General features: G+C 40.3%; 2 protein-coding genes across 4 annotated transcripts in view; one reads left to right on the forward strand and one right to left on the reverse strand.

Moving 5' to 3' along the window:
- The window catches only part of utp20.L (UTP20 small subunit processome component L homeolog), a 72,583-nt gene extending 56,811 nt beyond the window's left edge, over nt 1–15,772 (forward strand). For all 3 annotated transcript variants that reach the window (XM_018252314.2, XM_041586262.1, XM_018252315.2), the window contains exons 50-62: nt 330–458; nt 775–885; nt 984–1,063; nt 2,546–2,615; nt 3,092–3,274; nt 4,368–4,499; nt 4,579–4,711; nt 6,273–6,463; nt 7,652–7,723; nt 13,133–13,396; nt 13,582–13,708; nt 14,440–14,585; nt 15,483–15,772. In XM_018252314.2, coding sequence (XP_018107803.1) covers nt 330–458; nt 775–885; nt 984–1,063; nt 2,546–2,615; nt 3,092–3,274; nt 4,368–4,499; nt 4,579–4,711; nt 6,273–6,463; nt 7,652–7,723; nt 13,133–13,396; nt 13,582–13,708; nt 14,440–14,585; nt 15,483–15,638 — 1,794 coding nt within the window. In that variant the 3' untranslated portion in view covers nt 15,639–15,772. The remainder of the gene's footprint in view (nt 1–329; nt 459–774; nt 886–983; nt 1,064–2,545; nt 2,616–3,091; nt 3,275–4,367; nt 4,500–4,578; nt 4,712–6,272; nt 6,464–7,651; nt 7,724–13,132; nt 13,397–13,581; nt 13,709–14,439; nt 14,586–15,482) is intronic.
- A 1,058-nt stretch (nt 15,773–16,830) lies between these two features.
- On the reverse strand, nt 16,831–24,554 carry arl1.L (ADP ribosylation factor like GTPase 1 L homeolog). Its single transcript, NM_001092343.1, is given in 6 exon segments — nt 16,831–17,637; nt 18,001–18,179; nt 18,366–18,477; nt 18,889–18,970; nt 19,584–19,721; nt 24,489–24,554. Coding segments are annotated over 5 exon segments (495 nt in total). The 5' UTR covers nt 19,675–19,721; nt 24,489–24,554; the 3' UTR covers nt 16,831–17,606.
- Between the last annotated feature and the right edge of the window lie 3,382 nt (nt 24,555–27,936).

Raw genomic sequence — 27,936 nt, forward strand, 5'->3', positions numbered from 1 at the left:
TAGCTTCCCCTAGTGGCCAACCTAAACATATGTGTTAATCATTGCTTAAACATTTATATTAAGCCATTAATATTTTACCCTATTACAAGTTTGAAATTTTGGATGCAATCCACCGTGCCATGTCAGTATTTTTGTTTTATGGAATAGTTGGAATAGTGCCCCCCACCCACCTAGACATTTGCCTCTTCTGCCTGCCCCTAGTTTTGATCCTGTTGCATGCAAAGTACTGTTTTAATTTATAAGACTGATGAGACACCAGTCCAGAAAAGTGCTACATTTCCTACACTCTGGGTTACGACTCTATTAATAAGTGGTCCTTTACTTTGCAGTGCATAACCATATTGGTGAAACACACAAAGGGAGAAATTACAGAGAAGCAGCTGCAGGTGTTACTGGGCTATGCTGAGGAAGATCTGTACGATTCATCTCGACAGGCTACTGCTTTTGGCTTGTTAAAGGTAGGTACATATAATGTACAAAGACATTTCTCTTTGTGAATAATTTTAGGAAATAATGAATGCCCTTCCATGTGTGGCCTCCTGTTTTCTATAGTTGTTGAGCTTGGTAACCTCTGATATACATTTATTTTACAGTAGGGGTTGTATATAAACCAATATTATGCCACAACAAAATCTTTGTTTGTGAATTGTCACATTGTTCAGATAGTGGTTTTTCTGTTTCTAGTTGGAGTTGAGCTAAACTTTTGCAAATAACTGGGTGTTTCTTTGGGAAATGTTATAATGAGTGTTTCTGTGTTCATTTAATCTTCTAAAGGCCATTGTATCAAGGAAAGTAATTGTTCCCGAGATTGACGAGGTGATGCAGAAGGTAGCCAAGTTGGCAGTCACTGGCCAGAGTGAGCAAGTCAGAGTCCAGTGTCGGCAGGTAAAGGGACCCATGCATCTATGATAGCAGAAGTGATGTTTTTACAGTGCTGCCAGTTAGTACTGGATGTAACCCATCCTCTTGAATTTTCTTTACAGATTTACTTGAAGTACCTTCTTGACTATCCTCTTGGGGTTAAATTAAAAACTAACTTGGAGTTTATAATTGCACAGCTAAAGTAAGTGTATCCCTACCTCCAGAAATGAACTCTGTATTCTCTGTATTTTTTGGAGCACCTTTTTCATTTAAAGCCTATACTTTAATTTCTGCTGCTTGGAATGGTCTAAATGAATGTACAGTTCTGTGTACACGTAGAGCTGTACATATTCATACATATGTAGGTCACAAGGACACTCTTTGGTTACCGGTACATTTGGTTTGACAGATATTATTCTCTTTATGAATTGTGCTTAAGTTCCTCCCGCGGGGCAATATATGAAGCAGATTCTACATCGGCAGGCTGATCCACATCTTTCAGATATGCATAGGGTTGCCACTTTTTTGGGGTAAAAATACCGGCCTTCCTATGTATAGTTATATTTTTTCCCTATTAATAACATTGGGGCTGAGCATAATTTTTACCGGCCAGGCCTCGTGGCAACCATAGATATGCATGACTGGGGTATATTAGCAGTGAGATAATTTTTGTAAATACTATACAGGTATAGGACCTGTTATACAGAATGTTCGGGATCTGGGGTTTTCTGGATAATGGATCTTTCTGTATTCTGGTTCTTCATATCTTAAGAAAAAAATCATGTAAACATTAAATAAACCCAATAGGCTGGTTTTGCTTCCAGTGATGATTTCTTATATCTTAATTTGGATCAAGTACAAGGTACTGTTTTATTATTACAGAGAAAAAGGAAATCATTTTTAAATATTTGGATTATTTAATTATAATGGAGTGTATGGGAGACAGCCTTTATGTAATTCCGTGTTTTGGAGCAGTGTTGCACACATAATATTTTCTGCCAGCCTGGAGAATAATAAGTCCAAACTATCATGCACATTAAACCTCAATGTGTTTGATCATCGGGCTTCTTTGGCCAATAGAACATAATATTACCGAAATGTATAGATGAGCCAGCACAAATGTCTCCTGGGATGAATCCTTTTAGTCAGAAGCTCAGTTGGCTCCACAGTTGTTTTAGTTGGCTACTGTGAATCTCTCTCATTAAAATGCTAAAATAAAATGCCATTTTTTGCTTAGGAAAGAATGGTGCAAACAAAGAGACATTAGAGAGAGTTGAGTTGATAATATTATGCAGTCCATATTTATTAAAAGGTGGAGATTACTTAAACTATGTAGCAAGTACTCCAAAATCATCAGCTAGGCATGTGGTGTATTGCCTTTTGATAAATCTGTGTGGTCGTTCTTGAAGAACAAGGTTAACCACAGCTACAATGGATGTCCCCCACCCATGCAATCTGTTATATCTGTACCTGACCTATTCAACTGAGCATTTTTAAGTCTAAAGGTTAGAGACCTCCAACCAGCTTCACTACAGATGGGCTGGACTTTAACAGAATACAGTGAGAGTCGTAAATATCCCAATTTACCTTGATTATAAACTGGCGCATGCAAAGTAACCTTCCATCTATGCAATATGCTTATTTCCCAGTTCTAACTATCAATGGTTTGTTCTTTTTGGTGCAGCTATGAATATGAAACTGGAAGAGAGTCTGCTTTGGAAATGATGGCTTACCTTTTCCAGTCATTCCCAGAAGTAAGTGTGCCGGCGCTGGCTCCTTTTGCTGCAATATATTGTATTAGCGTGATATTTAATGGAAAGAAATCTTTGTTGCTCCTTCATAAAGAGTATTCTTGTGTAAATGATTACTAACAAAATTTGTTTGAGAAGGTACCATGGCAATTTCAATATATTTGTGCAAAGCGTATCATCTTCCCCATGGTTTTGTTGGCCCTAAAAAAAGTTGCTGAGGGAGTCTAGCAACTTTAGTTTTCTGTCACTATCATTATGTTGTAGCTTTGTATAGACATAAGGGAGGGAAAGACTGTATATAATGAAATCCATGTCTTGCATCATGCCATCATATTTTTTTTTGTTCGTGAAACAAAAAATGTGTCATAACAGTAGGTGCTTGAGGCCTCTAGTAAAAAATACCTACAATCTGTTCCCGTGTATTTGGTATATTTATTCCTGGTAAAAAATGGCACTGAAGCATATATTTTCTCTTACAGAGCATTCTTAACCAGTTCTGCGCCCTTATCTTCGTCCCGGTGGTTTTGCTGATGGTAAACGACGACTCTCCGAAGTGCAAAAAAATGGCTGCCCTTGCAGGAAAATCCCTTCTAAGTAAAATCAGTCTTCAGAAGAAGGATCTGTTGTTCTCCTTGGTCACTCAGTGGCTTTCTAATGAAAAGGTATGTTTTCTTGCTGAGCCAAGGAAGTCCTGATCAGAGGAAATGTTTGACTTCATGGTAGGGCTGCAACGATCAGCAATTAACTTTATCTGTGGTAATTTGTTTCAGTTGGGTAATTTCGGCACATATGAACAAAAATCAGGCTGTTTTGGCTGTCACTTTATTATTTATAATGTTTAAGGCACACACACTCCTTTATTAAATTCAGTCCTTTGTCTACCCTCACTCAAGTTTTTAGTGTTTTTCATCTAGCCATTTATTTTTTAAACTGTATATGTACATATTTGCTAGTCCTTAAAAGGGTTGTTCACCTTTAAATCAACTTTTAGTATGGTGTAGTGAGAGATATTCTGAGACAATATGCAACTGGCTTTCATTTTTTATTTGTGTTGGCTTTTTATTCAGCAGCTCTCCAGTTTGCAATTTCATCAATCCAGTTGCTGGGGTCCAACTTACCTAGCAACTATGCCCTAATATGAATAAGAGACTGGAATATAAATAGAATAGGGCTTTGAATAGAAAGATGAGTAATAAAAAGTAGCAATAACAATACATTTGTAGCCTTAAAGAGCATTTGTTTTTAGATGGGGTCATTGGCTTCCATTTGTAAGCTGGGAAGAGTCAGAAGAAAAAGGCAAATATTATAAAAACTATAAAAAAGAAAAATGAAGGCCAAATGAAAAGTTGTTTAGGATTATCAATTCTATAACAAACTAAAAGTTAAATTAAGGGTGAACCACCCTTTTAAAGGATTCTACAAGAAAAGCATGAATGGCAGAGCAGAGGAAGCTGCACATTCCTTTTTACACTTCTTTTATTAAAATATGCCTTACATATAACTTACTAGTATATAATGTATAGATATATACTGTGGTTAGATTGTTTCTACCCAGGCTAACCGTTGCCATTCTAGCTGGCTATATTTCCAGTTTCCTTCAATGCCTTTTTATAGGATGTTGAACAACTTGTTGGATTATGTGTATCCTGCTAGTGGAATAACAAATAGTGTTTAGGCCCATGGCTGACAGGATAGAAGAAATACCGTCTCTTTTGTCTCTTCGTGATACCTTTCTTTGTACATTTTCTGTCACAGTCTGCTCACAAAAGATTAGGAGCCCAAACATGCGGTTTATTTGTTGAAGCTGAAGGAGTCGAATTTGAGAGGAGACTCGAACCTGTTCTTGCCACCATTGAAAAAGAAATTAACCCTGTAATGTTTGAAGATGTAAGTAAATCAAATTTGAATAGATGAAAAGCATTGCCCCCTATTTGCTGTAATTACATGGATATTTTGTCTATTGCAGCTAAGAGAAGAGTCTGAAGAAAAAGCAGCGGATAGATTGCTGTTTAGTTTTCTTACATTAATTACTAAGCTGATTAAGGAGTGCAACGTTACCCAGTTAACAACCCACCAAGAGATTATGGCTGTAATACTTGGTAAGGAAGACAATTCATAGTTACTGAGTCCTGCCATCTTGTTCTGGAAAATAGGCTTCTGTTTACTTTCAGAACACTTCCAATCCCTCAGAATATTATTATAAATGTTCCTTCTAGTAGGTCTTTACTTGTTAGGGACAGAGGTGGGAATCAAGTCTGTACTTTACATCCTTTTAGAGCTCCGCATTGTGGGCATTTTACCCGGCACCAGCCTTTATTTCTATTGCTGTCACTGGCATGCAAGTAACAGTGGAATCTGAACCATGAACCTTTTAAACTCCGATTAATGAGTTCGAAGGGCTTTATAAAATAAGAAGTTATATTTCCCATTTCATGCTACGGAGAACTTCAAACACCACTGGAAGACCACACTCCTAAAGAAAAACCCCATGGTGGTTGTAATTTAGTGTTCACCATGAAGTACAGCAGTTTTACTGGCAAAACCCATGGCATTAGCTAAAGGAAGGGACATGGCACATGCAGAATTCATGGTGAATAAAAATCACTACCTAATATTATGTGTTTATAACCTTAAAGTGGACCTGTCATCCAGACACAAAAATCTGTATAATAAAAGTCCTTTTCAAATTAAACATGAAATCCAATTTCTATTTTTTATTAAAGCATTCATAGCTGTTGTAAGCTCATTTAAAAATCTCAGCTGTCAATCAAATATTGTCTGCCCCTCCTCTATGCCAGTGGCATAGAGGTGGGGCAGACAATTACTTTCACTTTCCATTCAGCATTTCCTACATGTCACTGCTCTCCACACATTCCCCCGTTCTCTTTACCGTTTAATTGTGTAGCCAGGGCATGGGGTTGGACATCAGGTCCCCCATTCTGGTGCACAAACAAGATTCTGAGATGATGCAAGACTTGCCTTAATAACAGTGTCCACAAAATGGATCCTGCCTGCTTGCTATAATTATGAATTCCCAGACTGAAGGAAACAAGATTCAAATAATTAATATAGTGTAATTAAAGTTCATTTTGCTTGACTAATGTGATAAAATAGGATTTGGAATGGTTTTTTTTTGGGTGACGGGTCCCCTTTAATGGGGTCTTTGTTTGCCAGTGCCAAAAAAATGCATCTCATGGAACGCATTTGAAATTTATTATGGTTTAATATGCCAGAATTTGGCATAATGTGCCAGTACAGGTATGGGATCTGTTCCAGAAACCATTATCCAGAAATATCTAAATTACGGGAAGGCCATCAGACATTTTAGTTTGATTATTCAATATTAAAACAGTAACTCATACCTGATGCAAGTTAAGATATAATTCATCCTTATTGGAGGGAAAACAGTCCTATTGGGTTTAATGTTTAAATGATTTAAAGCAGACTTAGAGTATGTTGATACAAATGGAAAGATCCCTTATCCGCAAAACCCCAGGTCCCAAGCTTTCTGGATAACGGGTCCCAGACCTGTACTTGAAAAACACTTTCTTTATAGAAGAGGCTCCTTATATATCTATTCTTTGCAGTCAGGTACTCGTTGTGCTGGTCTGTGTAAAATATAGCATTTAATTTACTAATATACTCTGTTCAACATTTTAGCCCATGTTCAGTCTCATCTGTGGTATCCTCATAGCTGGGTGTGGCTCACCTCATCCCAGATCTTTGGATTGCTTTTTGCTTTGCAAAATCCAGAAGATCTTGTCAGTAAATGGACAGCCAAAAAACTGGATAAAACAAAGACACAGACTGCATTATCTGCCTCGTTCTTAGCGGACCATCTGGATATAATGGTAATATATATGTAATATAGACATTTTCACTCACTTCTATTTCATCTATTGACTCTAATAGGCTTTATTCTATGATAATGTAACTCCTCTGCTTTAGAAAGTCTCTGCAACCATCTGCTTTATTTTCATATCTGAAAAACAGTGTTCAATATTTCTCGCAGAGGGGATATGAATGCTCCATTATTCCCTTCTGTGTCTGCTTGCTTTTACCATGTCAGCCTCTTGCTGTATCTACTTCACTCTATTGCATGCTTCTACAAGAGAGAACCTCCAACCATTTATTTAACTGGGTTTTCACAATTAACACTTTAGGGCTAATAAAACTGCAAAAAGCTTTGTGAATGGGTGATTACTTTATGTATATTTACACATAGGATTCTTCCTGGTAACAGATGTGAGGCAGGCACATGGGAACATAAATTATAAGATTTTATTGAGAAGATGCACTGGTAATAACAGGAAGTGGCCTATGTGGGGTTTTCACGGGGTTTGTAAATCTTTTACTGTCTCTTAAACGAGTACTTGCAAATATGAAAAAGGGTGTGTTCCATGTTCCACACTGTGTTTGTTATGGCACATTCAGTTGTATTACTTGTGTTGTGGAAATAGTTCTTACATTCGCCCATTCACCCAAACTGACTTAGCCCTGAAGTTCTGAAGTTTAGCAACCTATACGCCATTATTGTTGGAAGTTTGCTGGAGAACAAAGCAATGTGATTGAGTGGACTCCCCTGCAGTAGGCAGAGATTGCTAAAATCCAGACAACCCTAATAGTGTCATCCAGGATAAGAACAGCATTCTGAAAATAGAGTTTTTCAGTCTTTATGCTAAAAGCTGCCATAAAAATGCTATAATCTGTCATTATTGGAGCCTTTGACTTCATAGAATCTGATCTCAATTAAAAGACTTGGGTTGCCTGATCATATGCCGCAAGCCTCATCATAACAGAATATGACATGGCTTCTGGCCTTGATACTGTAGTAAGTTTAGTTCGTATCCCCTAAATCATTCTGGGAGTCAAAAGATGCACAAGATGCAGTTCCATCCTGTGATCTAAAATCTCCTGTGAAAAAATGTCCCTTATTAGTTTTACTTTTGTGATATTTATTTTGTAAATAAGGATTCATACAGATTGATACAGTTGTAGTGCTGCTATTTACAGAGTGTATTTGGCTGTTTTATTTTCAGATGAAAGACCTCGCCCTGGCTTTCTGTCATCAGCTGCAGTCAAAATTCCTTGACCAGTCTCTGGGAGAACAGGTATGATATACGTATCCTTATATATATATATATCTATATCTATATCTATATCTATCTATATATATATAATATATATATATATATATATATATATATATATATATATATATATACTATGTGTTGACTTCCAGTGTCAGCCTTATGTGAGCATCACTTATCACAGGCTGACTATCTATTCACCTCCCATAGTCCTCAGGTAGTGTTTAGCCCCCTTAGATGAGACCTGGGGGCATGGTCTGATTCAGATACTTGGGATATTGACTTAAACTGTGAAACTGTGTTTCTCTGTCGTCTTAGGGGGACACAGGGAACGATGGGGTTAAGCTCCATCCTCCGGAGGCAGGACACTTGAATATTAGTTTAAGTGGGCGTGGCCATCAGGCTTACCCCCACACACCATACAATCCTATTCAGTTTTTTAAGTGTCCTGCTCACGGGAGGATGGACATCAAGAGACAGTCTACGGTCAGCGCTAGCTGACACCCGGGGTGATGCCCAAAATAGGGCTACCTATTTTTGACATGGTTAACCCCCTACGAGGCGCAGCACACCGGGGTAAATTTCTAGCATTGGCTATAACAACCACCCAGACGGTTCCTGCATTGTCTACTTCAAGGCAGATGGTCTGGCCGGTGTGGAGGGGTAAGTGGCACGGGCCCTGCTTAAGGGACATTGCCAAAAAGTCTGTGGGGTTTTCCCCCCTCCTTTTCCCCTTCTCGCTCACACCCCTCTATGTCCCTCATACCAACTGACTAACAAAGGGGGAAGAGCGACACAGGTACAAGAACGGTTTCCCTGGCTAGCTCTACCTATAGAAAAGCAGCGTCTGTTTTCAGAATGAGCACAGCATGCTCTAGTGCACTCACCTGAGGCAGAAGACCCGTGTCGCTAGGCACTGGGAAACAAGCCAGACCGCTCAGTGGAACGCAGGATGCGTTCCACCTGTGGCCATTTTCTTCGGCGGCCATTTTCCCTGAGCGGGAATTGCCACACGAACACATGTGCAGGCGTGCATCAGTGGAACGCACTATGCGTTCCAGCGGCCATTTTCCCTGAGCGGGAATTGCCGCGCGTGCGCAGGCGCGCATCAGTGGAACGCACTATGCGTTCCAGCGGACATTTTGCCCACGACTTAGGATGGACTCCTGCAGTTGTGCATAAGGGGAAACTGGCTTCCAGACGGTAAAATCAGCATCTATTACCTTCCTAAACTGGGAAAGAGAGTAGGTCTGTGGCATATTACCAGGACAGGTCCCCTCTGCTGCACAGGTGGAATATTGGCCTGTATCAAGTGTCAGCAGAGGCAGAGGGTGCCAGCTGTTCCGCAGTCCAGCTGGATCAAAGGGAACCACCCCCTCCTCTCTGGGCAGTGCAGCCTTCCCAGTTCTGTCCCTTCTGCAGGCATTACTTGCTGTTGAGCATTAATTGCGGAAAGCCCTAGATTATTTGGCCACTAACAGAGTGGTTAGTGCAAACGGGCAGAGCAAAAGGCTGATACTGCCTAACCCTTCTAACTCCGATGAGTCATTACCCTTTTCATCCCTCATCCCATAAGAGGTTGAACGAGCCTTCTGAATAGCTTTTCATTATTATTGAATAAGAGCGCGTGCCTTTGGTCCAAACCTGGTCCAAAAGGGTGTGGGTTCATCTCCCACCACTGCTAATAACTTGAAGCACCAAAGTTGTATTTTGGTCTCTCATCCGCAGGTGAAGATGAGCATCAGGAGGCGGGCAGATGACCTCCATGAGATTAATAGCATCATTAATGGGGTACTAGAGGGATTGCAATGCAGGTTATGCGAGTCTACAGTTGTTTCTCAGAACAAAAACGATTACTCAGTTTTATTCCAGATGAATGATTCTCGCCTGAATGCAAATTTAGGCGACTACGAGATTCACCAAATTATACCCTTGTCCTGAGAAACTGGTTGATAAATATTCATTATCCCTTAGCAGCGGATGCGCCATTGTCAAGGCTTCTAATTTACCACTCTGCCAGTCCATGATGCAGCTGTGGTCAAGGACTCTTCAGATAGACGAGAGTTTTTCCTACGAGCTATCTACATCTGCGGGGTTGACTCTGCGCCCCTGTCTAGTTTCCGCTTGGGTGCTCAGACAATACAGGCATAGTCTGAATCATTATCAAAGACACTCAAGAGGGGATTCCCCGACAGGACCTGTTATTGCCACACAATAATATGTGAAGGCATCACGTTTTTACTGTGTCATCATATTTAAATCACAAACCATGGCACGCACTTCTGCATTATCCATGGCGGCACGCACTAAGCTGAGGCTCGAGAGTTGGGAGGCAGCTCAGAGCTTAAGAAAACGCCAAATTAGCTCCCCTTCAAAGACCAACGGTTAGTTGGGGAGAGCTGGAGAAAAGTTTTTTCCCAGGCAACGGGGGACAAAGAGTACCTTCCTCCCACAAAACGAGCAGAGCTGCCACTAGTAACGAAAGAGGAAAACTTTGTTTTTCCGTGGTCAAGGTGAAAGGTTACAGGGGGGAGCAACTTTCACAAGGGTCTCACCTTCAAATCAAGGGATGTGAAGGAACCTTATCCCATAGAAGACCAACTGGATGCGTAACAAGCCTTCAGCACTGAAGGCCGCTTCAGCCTGACTGGATACTCCATCCGGAACCGTCAGAATGGATCGGGGGAAAAATACTACGATCCCAAGAGATATGGTCCATTATTCCTCCGACACCTGGATCAATGAGAGGTTATCAACTATTATAATGTTCAGGGGGCGACAAAAAGGAGACCTTGCGCCCAGGGATTGAGGAATAAAGCAGGGACAGCTAATGATGTTTCTAGACATCAAGGTAGCACATCTCCATGTCACAAGATGGTCTCCTCGTCACTGTTACTTTTGCTTCGTCTTCTCGAACAGGCACTATCATGTGGCACCCCTGACTTTCATCCACTACCAGGGTATTCACCAAGTTAATGGAGGGGATATCGGCCACACTGAGACTACAGGGTATCTCCATGATGACTTACTTTGACGACCTTCTCCTCTATGCCAGATCGGAAGTGAGAGCCAAAGAGGAACTGAAGGGAGCAATGTCGATTCTTCAGGGTTAGACCATCACATGGTCAAAAATCCAACTTTAGCTCCGGTCACAAGATGACGGTCCTAGGATTAGATTCGACACAACAACTCAGACTGTGAGCCTGCCCTGGGACAATCTGAGCAGAGATCAAATCAGCTTCTTACTCATCAGCCACAAGATGACGACAAACAGGGCAATGCAAGTGCTGTAAACAATGGTGTCTGCCATAGGAGGCAGTTCCATTTGCACTCATACATACTGCAAGTTAGCGTCTAGCGACATAGTAAGGGGGATCGCTTCTCGACCTCTAACCTTCCTCAACCAACAATGGGGCGCTGCAGTGGTGGATTAGACACTACATTTTGAACATGGCCAATTCCAGAGTGGAATGTGATGTCCACAAACATCAGTCTCCAGTGCTAAGGTGTAATATGTTAACATGCTTGCACACGGACAATGGTCATTAAACATACTGGAACGAGTTCCGGAAAACTAGCGCTAGCCCAATGGACGCAGTGGCCCACAGGACAGCCGGTATGCTCCAGAGCCACAACGACGCCACAGTGGCGTACATAAATCGGCAGCAAGGAACGTGAAGTCAAAGGAACGCTGGTGGAGGTCAGACAGATTCTACACTGGGCAGAGATCAATCTTGACAGATTGTCTACAATATACATCCCGTGTGTGTACAACATGAAAGCGGAATTCCTCAGTCGGAATCAGCTAGATCTGGGGGAATGGGAGCATCACCCAAAGGCATTCGTTCAACTCGGAGATCATTGGGGACAGCCAAGCATAGATCTATGACATCCAGATCCAACTGCAAGGTAGCAAGTTTCCCTTTATTCCGAAAGCAAGGGTGGACGCCATGGCACAGCATTGGCACTTCTACCTAGCATATGTTCTCTCCCAGATCCCCATCTTATCACGAGTCCTCTAAAGATTAAGCAGTCTTTATACTGTAGTTCCGCTCGGTTCGCGGAGGACTTGGTTCACCATTCTTCAGGAGTTTTAAGTGTCACAGCCGGTCCGGCTGGTGTTCAGAACAACCTCCTACAACAGGGACCAATACTACATCATAGTCCTGGACCATTCAGGTTGATGGGATGGCTGTTGAGGCAACCATTTGGTGGAGTCGAGGACTAACAGAAGAGGTTATTGCCACTAGATTGAAAGCTCACAAGCATTCATCATCGAAATCATATCGTGGGGTGTGGCATTCATAATTACAGGTTGTAACAAATCTGATTTTCCTTCCTGGAACCAGACATTCCACGGATACAGTTGTTTTTACAACAAGGGCCACAGTTGGAACTTAAACTTGGCTCTCTCAAGCTTCAGGTAGCGACCCTGTCGGTCTGTTTTCAGTCGCGTTGGTGAATGTGAACGTTGAACGCTCATCTTACAAGGAGTAGCCCACATCGCCCCTCCGTTCCACAACCCGGTAGCTGTGTAGAACATCAACTTGGTGCTTGAAGCCTTGCTGGACTCACCATTTAAACAGCTGAATTGGTTGGCGAAGAGACGTGCACCGCCTGAGGGAATCAAGGACCCCTCCATTAGAACGGTGGGAGCTTCCGGGGTATGATGTAACTCGGTTTCCTTGAAACAGATCTGCAGTTCGGCTACCACGTCGACTGTTGGCACGTTTACAAAATCTACAAAGTTGACGCATTCTCTTCTGCCGAGGCCTCACTCGGGCGGAAGGCATGGCAAGCCGTACTTACAAAGTTAAACACTCAAATAAGCTCGCTCCCACCCCGCTGTGGTTGGGACTGCTTTGTTAAGTCCCCATCGTTCCCTGTGTCCCCCTAAGACGACAGAGAAAACAAGATTTTTGATACTCACCGTTAAATCTGTTTCTCTGTAGTCGAAAGGGGGACACAGGGCTTCCCGCCCTTAGGCGAGCTACTGTTGTTTTCCATTTAATCCTCAGGTTATCTGTTGTACCTGTTGCGTTTAAAATGCAAGTTAAAGGTCCGTTCGCAGCTTTGGAACAAACTGAATAGGATTGTATGGTGTGTGGGGGTAAGCCTGATGGCCACGCCCACTTAAATTAATATTCAAGTGTCCTGCCTCCGGAGGATGGAGCTTAACCCCATCGTTCCCTGTGTCCCCCTTTTGACTACAGAGAAACAGATTTAACGGTGAGTATCAAAAATCTTATCATAATATGGCTGATGATGAGACTTCCTGCTCCATATCATGGCTGTTTTGGAGGAAACATTAAAACCAGTGCTTAAGGCGTGTTTGTGAACTACAGTAGCCAATCCTTTCGGGAGTGCGTATTCTGCCATCACAGACTTGGGATTCTGTGTTGTAATTGTGGAAATCATTTTTATTTTTAGGTCATTAAGAATTTGCTTTTTGTGGCCAAAGTTATTTACCTCCTTGCCCCTGGCGTGGAGCCCACCCAAACCAGCAATGGAGAAATGGAGCATGAAACAATTAAGGATGATGCATCTGGGGAAGAGGATGATGATGGTGGCGATGATGAAGAGGCAAAGAAGGACAACAGGGATGAGAAAGAAGCTACGCTGCTGTGGTTAATGAAGAAACTGACATTCTTAGCAAAAAGAGAAGCTGCTTACACACCAAAAAACCCATTAAAGGTGAATTGAATTTGCTTCTTTTGCAGAGCTAAACTAGGGTAGTCCCGTGTGTGAATCTGCTCCCCTCCCTGCACAATGATGTATAACTGCACTAATTGACGAGGGATGAAGGCAGTGCTCATATTGCGTGTGTATGTGTCTGGCTGAAATTGATCACATGACAAGCTCTCTTTCTATCTTTACAGAGAACATGCATTTTCAAGTTCCTCGGAGCATGTGCAGTGGATCTGGGGAAGGAAAGACTGGAACCTTTTCTCCAAACTATTATCACTCCCCTTTTTCGAGAACTGAACAGCACCTATGCAGAACAAGGTAATAATCATGTATGGTGTCTGTTAACCCTGCAGCAGTGTCCAGCAAAGGGCCCTTTCTAATATAGACAGGAAGCCCGCCAGATCTTGCTTAACTATGTTTAAGTTGGTAAGGTGGTGAGAGTTCAGCAACATCTAAAGTAACCCCAAGAACAACATGGTAGAAGGAGTATTTCTGCATTTCCAAAGAATATACAACTGTCTAATTGTTACGGTGGTCTGTTTCTAAAGGAGCACTATTGTGGAGAATCATTTATTGACACTGAACAATATTGCCCGTGGGCAGTAACCCAAGACAACCGTTCAGATTGTTACATTTATTGTTCTGCCTGCAGCTGGCTGAAAAAAAGCCAACCACTGATTGGCTGCTATGAGCTACTGCCCACAGGCAAATTTGCAGTGTTGATAAGTAGCCCATCTCACTTGAATTGTGAAGTAAATACGATCATCGGATTGCAATTTGATGCATTTTGTGTCCTGCTAGATAAAGCAGACTGCTTTTCATTTTGACTTTGTAGTCATTTCTTAATATTGAATAAAACAAGGTTGCAAGAGTCGCCTAGTAATTTCTTCTTCAATAAAGTAAGACAGACTGATAATTTAGTCAGATAATGAATCTGACAATATCTGTCTGTTTCTAATGTTTGATGAACTGACGGTGAATTTAACTTGACCAGGGCAAGACAGCACCACCTGATGGACCACAGATTCACTATTGCCTTTTCTTTTCAGACCCAACTTTGAAGAACTTAGCCCAAGAAATCATAGATCTTCTAAAGAATTTAATCGGGCGGGAGGAGTTTTCTATAGCATTTGCAGCTGTGCAGAAACAAGCTAACCAGAAGAGGGTGATGCGGAAAAAGCATAAAGCACTTCAGGTAAATGCTCAGAGCAAAAACGTCCGATAGAAACCATTAGTTATTCTGATCTAGAACATGGTCAGACATCTAAGTACCTATATTATTATATTTTAATTTACATGTGGCAGAATATGGCCCAAGATCTCTTGCTGTTGCAGTTGCTTCTCTCTGTTGCAACACCATGAAAAAAACAAGATCGAGATGGTGAACTAGGGTATACTTGTGTTTGGAAAGTCTTTGTTCACTGGGCACTTCCACTAGCTGCCCTAGTACTTGACTTTTCATCTCTAGGGCTGAGCGTTGTTCATAAAAACTAAATTAGCAGATTGCTTGGTTGAAGTTTTCCTCTTCATAATTTACATCAATGATGATCTTGGGTAATCTAGAGTATTCTAATATCTTGAATATGACTTGAAGGAATGTGACTGATTTAAAGGGGTGATTTACCTTTAAGATACCTTTTCGTATGTCATAGAATGGATAATTCTAAGCAATTTTACAACTGACCTTCGTTTGTTTTTTTTTTAAGTTTTTAATTATTTGCCTTTTTCTTTAGACTCTTTCCGGCTCTCAAAGGGGGGGTCACTGACCCCATCTAAAAACAAATGCTCTGTAAAGCTACAAATGTATTGTTATTACTACTTTTTATTACTCACCTTTCTATTCAGACCCTCTCCTATTCATATTCTGGTCTCTTATTCAAATCAATACATGGTTTCTAGGGTTATTTGGATCCTAGCAACCAGATTGCTCAAATTAAAAACTGGAAAGCTGTTGAATAAAAAGTATCTCAAAAAGCGCAAATAATAAAAACTGAAAACCAGTTGCAAACTAATTAAAAATTAATTTAAAGGTGAACAACCCCTTTAAGGCTTATTTAATGAAAAATATTTATATATGCTGTTTTATTTTTAGGCTGTAGCAAATCCTGAAGTAGCAGCTAAAAAGAAGTTGAAGAAACACAAAAACAAAATTGAGGCCAAGAAAAGGAAAATTGAGTTCCTGCGCCCTGGATATAAAGCCAAGAAATCCCGAGGTCACACACTCCGAGATTTAGCGATGGTGGAATAAAAATGGGACTATTTATCAATTGTGGAAAGGACAGCCTTGCCTTAGGAACAGATTGAAATGCCAGTGTTTGGAAATATTCTCCAAAGTACAGTTTATTGTACCTATACCTTTTGTAATTAAATATCCATACCATATCAAGTGTTTTTGCGTTTCTCCAAATAATCGGCAGGTAGATATCATTACTCATTCTTCCAGCTCTGAAAAACTTCTTCCCCAGCAAGCCTGAAGACACTGGACAAGGTGTCCCATACCTTATGTAGTTTATATCACATTAAAGTGTCCATTTCACATTGAATTGTCATTCACACATGCCAGTCTAGACATGGCTGCTCTGCAGTTACATTTGTTATAGAGTAGTAAGAGGGAATGCTTCTAATACTGCTTTGGGCTAGGGAGACTCCCAAATTGCAGCACTCCAGATCATCATCCACTTGTAGGTATTTTCACTGCTGTGCATTTTATTACCTTTAATCTACAGAGAATCTTTGGATTACAAGGCATTAGAACAGGGAACTCGACAAAGTGACAGTAGGAAGAAGTTAAAAATACATATTGACCAATGGCAGATCATACATATGATTAAGACCCACCTTAATGTTTTTTAATTAAAGGTCACCACCTGGCCCAATGGCCAGGGCACTAGCTGGAGGGCTGTTATTGGCAGTACTGGGAATAAATCATTCATCCAACTTCAATAGGTTTTATTTACCTACTGAAATGGGAAAAGACCTACAAAAGGTGTGTGTTTTTTTTTTTTATAGATATGTTACACTATGGGGCCTATTTATCATGCTGTGTAAAATGTTATAAATTATACACACAAACGCTGCCATTCTTCTGTGGGAGTGCCAGCTCATAGATGGGTGTTAAAGTATACTCTACTTGACATGGATGAATGAAAACCCGCATAGACCTAAATAACTTGCAGACCCTCTGCTATTCATCGTTCATTCTGACTACCCACCTGGTCCCTGGTTGTTAAACCTTATTAACTAGACATCAGGTAAAACCCCCAACGGCAAGAGCTGCACAACAAAAAAATGTACATAGTTCAACAACATAAAGATGCAGACCTTTATATAGTCTAAGGCAATAACCTTAGACTATATATAAAGATCTGCACCATGCTACAAGTCAATTGGCAGCTATTGCTTAACCAGGTTAGTAAACAAATTCCATATGCACTCAAATGTAATGTTTTTTTATATTTTATTACAGATATTTTCAGGCTTCTCACAGCAATTTTAAAGAAAAGTTTGCAGTGGTTAAAGACCCAGAAATCTTTTCTTTTGGTCACATACTATCAAGATTTATTTGCAGAAACAGGCATTTGTATAACTAGCTTCTATACAGCTGGGTGACACCACACAGACACAAAAATTAGAAATGTGCCCCAATACTGCACTTGGGCCCCTGAGCTCCTTCTCACTATTGTGCACACACCCATAAGATGAGAGAAAATTCTATAGAAGCAGTCACAAATGCTTAATGAGTTTTTTTCATGAAAGAGGGTTTATATTAATTCCTTTACCGAAACGTATTTATGCTTTCTATACGGCTGCTCGCATGGAGCTGAATCAATCAATCATAGGTCCTCTGTCCCACAAAAAAATATATATAAAAAAAACCCACTTAGCTGAAAAGGTCTTTATTAGTTACAATTAAAAATAAACACTTTCAGCTAAAAGGGAAAGTTCGATGATCTAACACCTAACTGCGCATTCTCCGAATTTTTATATTCATTACAAAAAATGTCATATAAATAAAGTTAAACTACCCTACACAGAGCAAGCACAAACAACTGGGTATGGTACATTGCTGTTACAGACATGTGCATTTAGAGTCAATATCCTTTTCCAATAACTATTTTCACCAATGAGCAGTTTCTTTTTGGTGTTTATTTATATTCTATGTACATCCAGCGACAGTCTTCTTCTGGAGTGATGGAGAGCAAGGTCACAGTGTGAACTACTGCCTACTCTTCAGGGATTCCACCAACCTGCAAAATAATAGCACATTGTACGAAATGTCTTTTGAAGACAGGAGCAAATACTGGCTGTTGGCTCAGGCACTCCACAAAAAGTCAGCAGATTTTTGGCTGTTTACTGGACTAAATAATATATTGATCAAGGAGGCTATCAGCAGAAAGGTTAGAATATCCTGAAAGGGGCGGAATGCTTCAGGCTTTGGGTCTGCACTAACTATGTATGATCTGATTGTTGGCCAAAGAGCTATATGATCAAAGAAGACTTGCTCTTAACACATGGGTGGCCAAATCATGCAATGATCTGCTCATTTTAATACGAGTATCTTTGCCAATGGTACTTCAATCAGCCCGAGGTTCTTTAGCTTTATAACTCACCATTCCATAGCTTCATCAAGTCCAGTGCCTTTGGTAGCAGATGTTTTGAAAATCTGCCACTTGCGATCCTTCAAAACTGGCAAGCCAAGTGAATTTGCAATTTCTGTAGGGGTCATGGCTTGTTCCATGTCTTGTTTGTTTGCAAACACTACTAAAATTGCTTTCTTCAACTCTTCCTCCTAAAATGAAAAACGGGAATAACATTTAGGTTCATACACTGGTTACATCTCTAGTCTCAGAGGGTAGGCAAGTGCTTTTCCATGGTGCCAAAATGGCATGAATAAATCATAACCCACAATAAGAAATGCCTACATGTATTCTAGGAAACTCCCAGCCCTTTACACTCCACTTTAGTCATGTTTTACCTCTAACATGGCCACTAGCTCCGATTTGGAAATTCCGATCCTGTCTCTGTCACAGCTGTCTACTACATAGATCACAGCATCGGTATTGGAATAGTAGCATCTCCAATAAGGCCTTAAGGAAGAAAATAGACAATATGCCATTGTTATAGTAATTATTTTAATAAACTCTCTGCTTCCCCCAAGTGGAATTTGCATGCACTGCAATAACAAAGGGATAGACTTTTAAACTGATCGCCGATAGAATTATCTTTTTGCTATATTATATTTTCATCTGAACTGGCAATTGACTGGCCATCTGATTAATGTTTCCCAGCAATTTAAGTTTTTAAAATTGTACAGTTGCTGGTAATGTTAGCCTGATGAAAAATATGTTACAGAAGCAGCCAAAAGGAACATTGGCAAGAACATGAAAATCTTCATAAACACTATCACTGATGTTACTTAAGCTTTAATATCAGTTAGTCACTCAGCTGAGGTTTGGGCCTATAAGGTCATAGGAGTTGTGCACTGGAACATTTAGTACCTGATACTTGTTTGTCCTCCTAAGTCCCAAACTTGGAATTTGAGATTCTTGTAAGTTACGGTTTCAACATTAAAACCAATAGCTGAAATTAAAAACAAAATCAGTGTAAGAATTATGTGTATTTTAATTACATTTATACAATACTATATTCTTCATCCTGCCATTGGAAATAGCCTAACATATTCCATATATCTTCATTCCTCTCTTTTTCGCCCCACATTGAAGGGATGGATTATAGCCTCTGCTTTTCATGTTGAGCGGTGCACAGATTCTCTGGAAAACAGAGGAACTTCCAAGTCCCAGAATCCTTCACTTTCCATTGGAACAAGGCAAGTAGAGGATGCAGGACTCTGCCAATCATTGGGCATGGTCCTTGTGAGTCAAAAGCAGATCATCAGGGTCTCCACTGAATCTGAGGAATAATGTCTGTGTGCTATTCGTTTGTGTCTATGAACCTTTTTTTAACATAAACTTAGATTTTTTTTCGCTTTAGAAGGTCATGGCTGTTAGAACTAAAACGATGCTTTACAGGGTGCAGTTTCATTGAATAAAAGTAATATTTACTTTGATGTTATCCAGGAATCCTGAAGAATGTACACAGAATAAAGGTATTTCTTACTTTTAAATAAATATAACGGTTCTCCCAATGCCCTAAATACACAGTATAACATAGAGTTATAGTTATAAGCACATACTTGGTATAGTAGTAACGACTTCTCCTACTTGTAACCGGTAAAGGATTGTTGTCTTTCCTGCTCCGTCCAGACCAAGAATCAAAATTCTCATTTCTCGTGTTCCAAACAAGCTGGAAAAGATGCTGGAAAAAAAGCCCCCTGAAAAAGAGTAATAACAAATATTTAATGCAAGAAAAGAAATATACTGAATCCATATGCAGATCACTATAACCAGCAAGGCAACCATATAGGATATGGAAATATTGCTTGGGAAGCCAACGCAGGTATGTGTACTGGGCTGCACCAAGGCCATAACTTTAGGATTCAGCTAGATGCCTAATACCCCTCAAATAGATATTGGCCAAATATTAAACTGAATCCAAACCATCATTTGTAGGATGTACTGAATCCAGGATTTGGTTCGGGATTCGGCCTTTTCCAGCAGGATTCGGCCGAACTGAATCCTAATTTGCATTCGGCCAAATCTTTTGTGAAAGATTTGGGGGTTTGGCTGAATCCAAAATAGGATTTGTGCATCCCTAATAATTTGCATTTAAAAATCTGGGGGGGGGGGGGGGGTAGAATCCAGAATTTGTTGCACCCCTAATTTGTACACAGTGGTATCTGTCCTTATTGAAATCCCACATTTGTAAAGAAACATTAAATACAATTCTCTTGCCACAGGATTATTCACTCAACATAAATCCAGTTCCATGTGTAGTTCCCCCACCCCCAAACTACAACTCCCAGAATTGGGGATAGGGTGATTGCTGAATGTTCTGAAAGTGTTGTTTTGCTCTTTTCTTTCTATATCTATCTATCTATATATAAAATAAAAGTGCAATAATAACCCATAGTAAACAATCAGCAGGTAGCATTTACTGGTCACCTATTTAAAATAGCACCTCTTATTGGTTACTATGGGTAACTGCACTAGAGCAAGTGTAGTACCTTGTATTGTTTATGGGGGTTAAAGCCTTCCACAGTCATTAGAATATACTAATAGAATACGTCTTTAATGCTTAGCCACCCTTTGCAGCAGAAAACATTTCTATCATTATTTGGGTTTCAATATATTTATGTATTATGTCCGACTCTTCAGTGACCTAAAAGCTAAAGAGGGAGGACTGACCCAAATTTCTAGTAATAATAATGTTACTTTAGCCAAGCGTGAATAATAAAGTGAATGACATAAGCAAAGTTCAACGCTGAATATAGTTTTGTCGACAGGCAGAGGCTATGATTCAACAGTGAAGCATTCAGGAGTGGGTGCAGGGAACAGTTACCCATTGTTAGTATAATGCACATTGGTAGAGTGTTGACACGTGACACATCAATTGTGTGTTTCCATTGTGGCTTGGGTATGCTCCCTTGTTTAAGTGGATCAATACCTGCCCTCTGTTAGCATTCCAATTAAGGCTTCATGCAAATCTATGATTTATGCATGAGTGAAGCTAGACTGACCAATGCATATAAAAACAAGTTAACTTTTAGTATGTTATCGAACGGCTAATGCTAAGCAACTTTTCGATTAGTCTTCATGATGTATTTGTGGTTTTTCAATTATTTGCCTTCTGACTCTTCCCAGCTTTCGAATGGGGGATCACTGACCCCACCTAAAAACAAATGCTTTGTAAGGCTACAAATGTATTGTTGTTGCTACTTTTTATTACTCGTCTTTCTATTCAGGCTCTTTCCTATTCATATTCCAGTCTCTTATTCAAATCAGTGTATGGTTGCTAGGGTCTTTTGGACCCTAGCAACTCGATTGCTAAAATAGCAAGCTGGTGAGGTGCTTGATAAAAAGCCAAATAACTTAAAAAACACAAATAATAAAAAATGAAAACCAATTGCTTCAGAATATACCTCTCTACATTATTCTAAAAGTTAATGTAAAGGTGAACAACCCCTTTAAAGCACAAAGAAAAGATTAATCGTGGCGGTGTCAATTTGTTAACAACCACCCCAGTGATTATGATTGTTTACCTCAGAGCTCCCCTTTACTGAAAAATGCACCAGCCTGGGCTACCATGCTAACGAGCACCATAATATTCTTTAATGTCCCCAGGATACTTGCTGCAGGCCTGGGCTGGGCCCACATCACTTTTTTGCATCTAAAGATCCAACTTTATTCTACTGCACATTCCTAGGGCAGCCACAATGCCCCTGGGACAGAAAAGAAGATGGAAGCCAAGGGCCTGAGGTAGGCAATTATAATCACTGGGTGGTGCCTCACAATGTGCCACCAGCAGAAATTAACCATTTTCTTCACCTTGTACGAATTCAGTCAAATCATATTCTTTGCATCCTATTTGTAACAAGTAAATAGTGAGCATTTTATGAAAGACCTTTCAAGGGGTTGTTCACCTTTGAGTTAACCGTCAGTATGATGTATAGTGACAGTCTGAGACTATTTGCGATTGGTTTTTAATTTTTCATTATTTGTGGTTTTTTGAGTGATTTATTCAGCAGCTCTTCAGTTTGCCATTTCAGCAATCTGCATGCTCTAATTTGAATAAGTGGCTGGAAAATGAACAGGAGAGGGCCAGAATAGAAAGAGGAGTAATAAAAAATAGCAATAACAATAAATCTGTAGTCTTACAGAGCATTTGTTTTCAGTGATCCCTATTTAAATGCTGGAAAGAGTCAGAAGAATTAAAAAAAAAAAACTATAAAAAATAAATAATGAAGACCAATTGAAAAGTTGCTTAGAATTAGCTATTCTATAACATACTAAAAGTTTACTTAAAGGAGAAACAAACCCTTTACCAAAAAAAAAAAAAAAACCCTGTTTTTCCTTTAAAGGTGAACCACCCTTTTAAGAATAAATAAATATACTGGCCTATTCTGTTAATATTCATCAACTGTCCTTCCGACTAGCAAGTGCAGAATATCAAGTAGAATAGGTAGTGGTTGGGCAATTAATGACACATAATCTTGGTGCTATTTTTAATACTAAATGCTTGGCCTTCCAATCACTCTGCCTTTAGCTTTGACTCATATGGCCAAATGCTACAATGCTATGAGACAAAATGCCCCATTTGAATTATTTCTTTGGTGAGGGCTCAATTTTAGCCATTCAGAATGTTGTACAGGTATGGGATCTGTTATCCAGAAAGCTCTGAATTATGGAAAAGCCATCACCCATAGACTCCATTTTATCCAAATGTTTAAAAATTCTTTCCTTTTTCTCTGTATTAATAAACTGGTAGCTTGTACTTGATCCGAACTAAGATACAATTAATCCTTATTGGAAGCAAAACCAGCCTATTGGGTTTATTTAATGATTTTCTAGTAGACTTAAGGTATAAATCCAAATTACGGAAATATCGGTTATCCGGAAAACCCTAGGTCCAGAGCATTCTGGTCCCATGCCTGTACTATGGAACTAATTTAACATCAACAACTAACCGGACTAGACTAGATATTTAGGCTAAAGTCACACAGAGCTAAAACTTGGCATGCAGAAAAACACAGGACAAGAATCAGCTCCTTAGACCTTGCCCAGATCCATTGTTTTGGGTTACAAAGATGATTTTGGTGCCAAAACAAGGGAGTTTGCATTTTGACACTGAAATCCACTGCATGTGCCTGCACCCAGCACCACAGAAAGGATCTGGGTATAGGCAACGTAAGGGGCTAATTCCAGCACTGGGGCTGTGTTTTTTAGTTTCATCACCATGTGACATTAGCCTTAAAGAACAAGGAAAGGCTTATTTCATTTGCAAAGTTAGGCACCCCCAATGCATTAAATTGCTAAGGGGCCATGCTGCCGTTTACCCTGGAATCTCTAACTTTTTCTTCTTGGTTTTCATGATCATTCTTCAACAAGTGCTGAAATAGTATAAAAAAAAGCAGTAACCGCCAAAAGATTGTCAAATATAAGTAATGTCCTGACAGGACACCAGCCCTGGAGATACAGATATTGGATCCGTAATCCGGAAACCCGATATCCAGAAAGCTCCGAATTACAGAATGGCCGTCTACCATAGACTTCAAATTTTAAAAAATGATTTCCTTTTTCTCTGTAATAATAAAACAGTACCTTGTCCTTGATCCCAACTGAGATATAATGAATCCTTATTGGAAGCAGAACCAGCCTATTGAGTTTATTTAATGTTTACGTGATCGTTTAATAGGTATGAAGATCCAAACTACGGAAAGATCCATTATCCTGAAAACCCTGTGTCCCGAGCATTCTGGATAACAGGTCCCATACCTGTACCTGTATACAATAAGCTAGATGGGTTACGGATAATGATTGAATGAATAAACTGAATATTACTGGTACTGATTATCTGTACTGTATATGTTCACTTGCTGCCAATATCAAGCATTTGGCAAGTGCCTGGGCAGAGGTGAAATCTAGCAGATAAGCAAGCATGAACTAAACAAAATAGTCCGTCTGCCATTGTCACTGACCCCCAGCAACCAAAAAAAATAACTCATACAGTTAATATTGATTGCATTTCATTCTTATGGCTAATGGTTATTTTCACTTCTATTCATCTTCCCATTCTGACATCCCAACAGCTGCCTGGCTACTAGGATAATAATAAAGCCATAGAAAGCCTAAATACTTGCTGTAAAAAAGAAGACCAATTGCAAACTGTCTTGGTTGGAATACTACAAAATTACATTTTGCAGAAATACAACTTTAGGGGACATATCAACTCGCCCCTAACAACGTGATCACAAATACCAACTGGCCAATGGTTATTAGCTCTATAGGACTCCTATGGAACCTACTAACTACTACTGCCTTATGGGGGGGGGATACTCGGGTAGGTACATTAATAACAAGTAGGAACATATCACATGCACACCAATCCCTTTACCCTGCAACCAATGTGTCTGCCGTTAATATCTCATAATGGCCCCGTTCCCGCTGGCCAGACGTTGCTACACCACCAGGCCCAGTCTTACCCATCTTAAGCGTTAGAGTGGCCGACTCCGGAGCTGCTGCTGTTGATCCTGTCGCTTTAGTCTCACACCCGGAAGCGACTCGAGAAGCTCCACGTCACTCTGCCAGGCCGTCACACAGTTTAGCTCTTAATATCGGGAACGCCAGATTCGACATAAGAAAATAAATAGAACAAACTGCATGATATTCAGTTTTTCTATCCTTATTAATATTAATAGACTGACAATATTTCCTTTTTAATATCTGTAAGTTGAAAAAAAGGGATGAATGACGGGGACGCCTTTTTGTTTGCGGTTTGCTGAATCTGTTGCGTGTGTGCGTTTGCGCGGCAATGGTGGTGCAATCAGTGCTGGCTGCGGAGCCGGTCAGTTACTTGCAGGACTGGAAGATCCTGTTGGACACCCACAACCAATACTCTTCTATAATCAACAAAGGGAATTCAGATTTCTCTCTCATAGATAAGCTCAAGTTGCTTTAATAGGGTTGCCTGAGAGGAGTGAAACAAATGAGAAGTTTTTACACTTATAACAGTGGTGAAGACTCAGAAGAGGTCTTAGCATAGCATTCCAACAACATAAAGGTCCAATGCATTCTGCTTATCTATTGTAGTTAGGGTTGCCACCTTTTCTGGAATAAAATACCAGCCTTCCTATATATTTATCTTTTTTTCCTTATTAATAACATTGGGGTCAACCATCATTTGTACCAGCCAGGCTGGTAAAATACCGGCCAGGTGGCAATCCTAATTGTAGTTTACAGCAACCTGTAACAGTCTGGCATATGGCAGTTTCCAGAATGCCAGCCTAGAGGTAATGGTTTAAATTACCATTTATTTTTATTCTAATTCAAGTATTTTATAGGCAGGGCAGGAACTAAGGGTAGGCAGAAGAGGCACTTGCTTAGGGCGCAAAGGCACAGGGGCGCCAGGCACTTACCTCTTCTGACGCCTTCCCCTAGCTCGGACTGCTATGTTCAGAAGCTGTGGCCACAATTCTATGTAGTTTACAGTCTTCTGTGCACGCACACTCGCGCTGTTTCTGCACATGCGCACTCGCGCTACCTTTCCACTCGCACACTTCTGCGCATGCGTGAGTGAAGTAGTTGGCCGGGTTGCCTAGGGCGCCCGGCCGAGTAGGCCTGGCACTGTTAATAGGTATTTTTATGGGTAGGAAAACAGAGTTGATTATAAAGTTAGCATAGGGTTTCCACCTGGCTGGTATTTTATGCTTAGTGCCAACGTTATTAATAGGGAAAACTGATAAAAATAAAGGAAGGCCAATATTTTTTCCAGAGACGCTGGCAAGGCCGGATTTAAAACTTCTATACCCTTAGGCCACTCGCTCCCCGCACATGACCCGCTCTGCTCACACCCGACATGCTTGCACATCTCCACCTGCAACCCCCGCCACTCTCGCAACTCCCTGCTTGCCTAGCCCCTCCACTCAACTCCCTCACCTACTTCACTAATCCCCTGATTGGTTGACACTGGAAGATTTAAACAACTGGCAAAATATCCCATCCAGTCCCCATTACAAATGAGGCCAGCATGCCTCCTCCAATTCTCTGCCGCCCTAGGCCCGGGCCGGGCCATTGTGGCCTGCCCACAAATCTGGGGTGTATTGATGTTGGGGGGGTGGGCCAGTGCGGGAGTAAATCCATGATGTCAGAGGACAGGTCGGATGATGGTGATGGAAGAGATTGGGAAAAAGTTAAATGGAAAGTTGGAGGAAATTCCAGAGTTCAGCGAATGGCAGTCATGAACACAAATGTGAAGAGATAATCAGTAGGGATGCATGCACCAAATGGGTGAACCCTGAATCTTTCATGAAGGATTCCGTGAATCTGAACCCTAATTGTATATGCAAATTAGGGAACAGATGGGGGAAAGAATATCAGCGTGCAAACAAAAATTACAATCCCCATAATCACATGATCTTAAATCAATGTTTTAAGGGTTCAGATTTAGTTGAGCCAAATCTTAAATCGGATTCGGTACATCCCCAATAATGAGTGAGTGGGCGAGGAGCTGAGTGCTAGAAGAGCTTAATGAGTAGTTTGCTGAATAGTTGTTGGTATGCTCAGAAATGCAGAGGGGTAGGGTTATCGGTTACAATTGAATCCTCGAAGGCAGAGGAAGCCAGTATAGAGACTTTCAGAGTGGCACGGCAGAAGAAGAGTGGCTGCTGAGGGAAATGAACCTGGCAGCAGCATTTATTATAGAGTGGAGTTGTGACAGTCTAGGACAATAACATACCTCCCAACATTTGGAAACTAGAAAGAGGGACAAAGACATCCGCCGCATGTAGTGCGGCAATTCTTTTTACCACCCCTGTTTTATGTCCACACCCCCTAAATATCACATCCATTTTACACATTTGGCAGGTTATGGTTCTGGGGGTTTTCGGGTCAGGTTTTATGTGTTATTACAGTTTTGCTAATGAAGGTGAATTGCCCTTTAAACTGCAAGTCAGTTTCCCCAAGAGACCTGCTTATCTTAAATAGTTGCAATTCTTTTTATGCTTATCTCAAATTTACAAATGTACTGTATCTAAGTGCAGCTACCACATATTCTGGGCTCTCTGCCAAAAGCTTCTTATTTAATTCTGTTATCTTTTTATCTATCTGGCTGTTCAGTGCAGGAGATCAAAGAGAAAGTTGGGACATCTGCCGGTTGAGCTGTCAAAATTGGAACTCTGCCACGAAAACGGGATAGTTGGGACATTACTATATACAATTACTATAGCGTTACAGTAGTCGATATGTGATATGAGAGAGTAAATCGATTTTTGGTAGCATTTTGTTTGATATATGATAGTAATTCAGAAAGCAAAAAAAACATTCAATAGGAATGAGCTTTCAATATATGAAAAACACTTATTTTTACGTATGTGACAGTTTTTCTTCATATTTTGTTTTCTGCTGTAGAGCATGGGATTGAGTTGCTCAGAATGCCATTATACATAGCAGCGTACAGTTGAGTTGCTGCACATTTATGCCTAATGAGCTTGTTATGTTGTGGAATTTGTGGGACTTTCCAGCACAGAAATCCAGAGTAGTTATACAAGCCAACTGTATATTTGTAAACATTGTATAAGCTTGTGCCAGCACTCAGGACACTTTATTATGATTCCTTGCTCTGCTTCCATTCAGCCCAAAAGTAGCTTGAATCTGCAAAAATTCGAGTTAAGTTTCATTAAAAAACTCAAATTTCTCGAGATTTATTATGCCCCAAAGTTGCAAAAAGTCAGAATCTGAAAAACTCCAGCTAAAACCTGTCGAATTCACGTAAAAGCCAATGGAAGAGGCCCCTGTAACCAACTGAAGATTTTTTTTGCCATCACGATTTTCGGGTGTTTTATGCTCGTTTTCTCTTCAAATCTTGATAGATTCAAAGTATTCAAGTTTTTTAAGCCTACAAAAGTGATAAATTTGAGGTATTTGAGTTTTTTT

Source organism: Xenopus laevis, chromosome 3L (genome assembly GCF_017654675.1).
Source record: "Xenopus laevis strain J_2021 chromosome 3L, Xenopus_laevis_v10.1, whole genome shotgun sequence".
Classification (NCBI taxonomy): domain Eukaryota; kingdom Metazoa; phylum Chordata; class Amphibia; order Anura; family Pipidae; genus Xenopus; species Xenopus laevis.